The 2,258-nt window shown below is 62.6% G+C and overlaps 1 protein-coding gene across 1 annotated transcript in view; it reads right to left on the reverse strand.

The window, feature by feature from the left end:
- LOC104074929 (huntingtin-interacting protein 1-related protein-like) overlaps window positions 1–2,258 on the reverse strand; it is a gene marked incomplete at both ends in the record, with an annotated part of 12,784 nt that overhangs the window by 7,160 nt on the left and 3,366 nt on the right. The window contains 9 exon segments of the mRNA XM_009575233.1: window positions 5–81; window positions 365–453; window positions 528–711; window positions 1,091–1,163; window positions 1,233–1,291; window positions 1,382–1,481; window positions 1,483–1,496; window positions 1,725–1,800; window positions 1,892–1,977. Of these exon segments, the coding sequence (XP_009573528.1) occupies window positions 5–81; window positions 365–453; window positions 528–711; window positions 1,091–1,163; window positions 1,233–1,291; window positions 1,382–1,481; window positions 1,483–1,496; window positions 1,725–1,800; window positions 1,892–1,977 (758 nt within the window).

The raw sequence follows: 2,258 nt of genomic DNA on the forward strand, positions 1-2,258 counted from the left end.
AAACGCCAGCTGCTCCTTGACGCGTGCCACCTCCTCCTGGCTCTGCTGCGTGACCGTCAGCTGCTTGGCGGTGTCGGCGTTCTGCGCGGGGACACGGGGATCACTGGGCATTCGGAGGGGGGACCCTCGCCACCGCCGTGCTCCTTCTGCCCAAATTCTGGCTGGAGGGGTAGCTTGGAGATGTCTTTTTCACGACATCCCAAACGCTGACCATCGGTGGACATGAATTCAAGGGGTGCCCCCCACTCGGTCCTCAGGACGATGGGACCAATACGGGGTGGGGCTGGGCACGCAAAAGCCACACGCGGTGGCAGAGGAACGAAGGCAGCGGTCGGTCCCTGCCTGGCGCAGGCAGCAGCGTTACCTTCCTCAGGAGCTCGGCGTGCGTGTTGATGAGCTCGCTGTGCTTCTCCTTCAGCTTCGTGTAGCGGATCTCAGTGGCGTTGGCTTTCTCTGGACGGGGTGAGAAAGCATCAGCAACCGCGGCGCGGGTGTCCCATGGCCGACGGGTGCTGTAGGGCACCTACTTTCCGCTTCGGCACAGAGCCGCTGGGACCTGTCGCTGTCCTGCTTCGCCCTCTGCAGCCTCTCCAGCTCGTCCCGCAGCTGCTCGTTGTCCACCAGCGCCTTCTGCTTCTGCTTGCGCTGCTCCTCCACTTCGCCCTCCAGGCTGTTCACCTGCGCCTTGAGCTGCGTGATGTATCGCTGCGCCTGCGGGACACCATCAGGCACTCGGGCACTGCCCTGCACCGATGCCAGCAACAACTGTGCCCTCCCCAACACCCCTAGCCAGGTGCCCTGCTGCGATTTGGGCAAAGCAGCCGCGAGATGCGCAGGAAAGCTCTCCCCTCGGCCCTGCAGCCACTCTGTCCCTGCTGCAAGCAGCAGGTCCGGGACAGCAAAGGACAGGTCTCACGTGTCCCCATCTTCACCAGGAGTCATGTCCTGGCACTGGGAAAGGCCCCAAAACGTGGCACTGGGTGCAAGGACCCTGGTTCCTGCTGCATCCTGTCAGGGTTTCCATGCTACAGCATCAAAAACCACGCCCCTCTCCTGCACTGGCTGCTCCCCAGTTTAAACTGGGCTTTACCTCCAGTTTAATCTTCTCCATCTCCGCACGGAGCATGTCCACCTCCTTCTTCAGGCTCTCGATCTGTGCATCCCTGCGGAGAGAGGCAGGTTGGTCCCATGCGGCAGCAGCCGCCCCCCTCCACCACCGTGGACCCCCATACCTGTCGTCCCGAATACCGTTGGGTGGCCCGAAGGTTTGCTCAAATATATCCGAGGTGATCTGGGGAAGACAGAGGGTGCTGAGCTGAGCCAGCCTGCGGGTGCCTGTCCCCTCCGTCCCAGGGTCCCCATCCCATCCCCGTGCCCCCACCTGCGGCTCCGTGGTGGAAGCCGTGCTGATCTCAATGAGGTTCTCCGGCTCCTCATCCTCGGGGGCTTCCTCGGGGATGACGACCACCGGCTTCACATGCAAAGTTCGGGGGGCTCTGCAGGGACAAGAAGTTGCGGTGGCATCGCCTGGCGTTTCGGGAACGGCTGCAGGCAGACCGCTGAGGGAAGGGAGGCAGCCATCCCTGTGCTGCTGACATGTGCCGGCGGGTCCCTCTGCAGTGTCCCCAGACCCCAAACCCATCCGTGGGGACACCCTGTGCACCCTGAACCCACAAGCTCTGCAAAGCATCACACACGAGCACCACACCGAAATCCTGCCTTACCTCTGGGAGCCGAGGGATCTGGATGAGCCGCTTGAAATACAGCATGTCGGATGCTTTCTTAAAGAAGTTTTTGAGGCTGGAGAGGGGGGGAAAGAAAAACTGCTCGCAGGGGAGGGGGCCTGGCGGGAGAGAGGGGACCCCATCGCCCCACCTTGGCCCTGGGTTACCTGCGAAACTGCTCGTGGAAACGGTCTCGGTGGCCCTGCAGTGTGTCGGCCGGCAGACCTGCAGCGATGGGGGGGAACAGCCATGACTGATCCGGGGCTACAAATTTATTCACACGCGCCCGGATCCCTCCGGCTGCAAAAGCCAGTGGGGTAAAGGCCACGTGGGAGCGGGATGTGAGGGGTCAGGATGGGTGTGGGGTGTCCCCATCCCTGGCATAGGGACCAGGGACATGGCGCAGAGAGAGGTGGGCACGGGAACCCCGAAATAACCGTGCGAGGTCCCTGGTGCCGTGCTGCCCAACAGTCCCGTGCAGGGGGCTGGCGGGCCAAGGCACATCGGTTTGGATTCATCAAGGACATTAATTCC

The sequence above is a fragment of the Fulmarus glacialis genome, unplaced genomic scaffold, assembly GCF_000690835.1.
Source record: "Fulmarus glacialis isolate BGI_N327 unplaced genomic scaffold, ASM69083v1 scaffold16683, whole genome shotgun sequence".
NCBI classification, from domain to species: Eukaryota; Metazoa; Chordata; class Aves; order Procellariiformes; family Procellariidae; genus Fulmarus; species Fulmarus glacialis.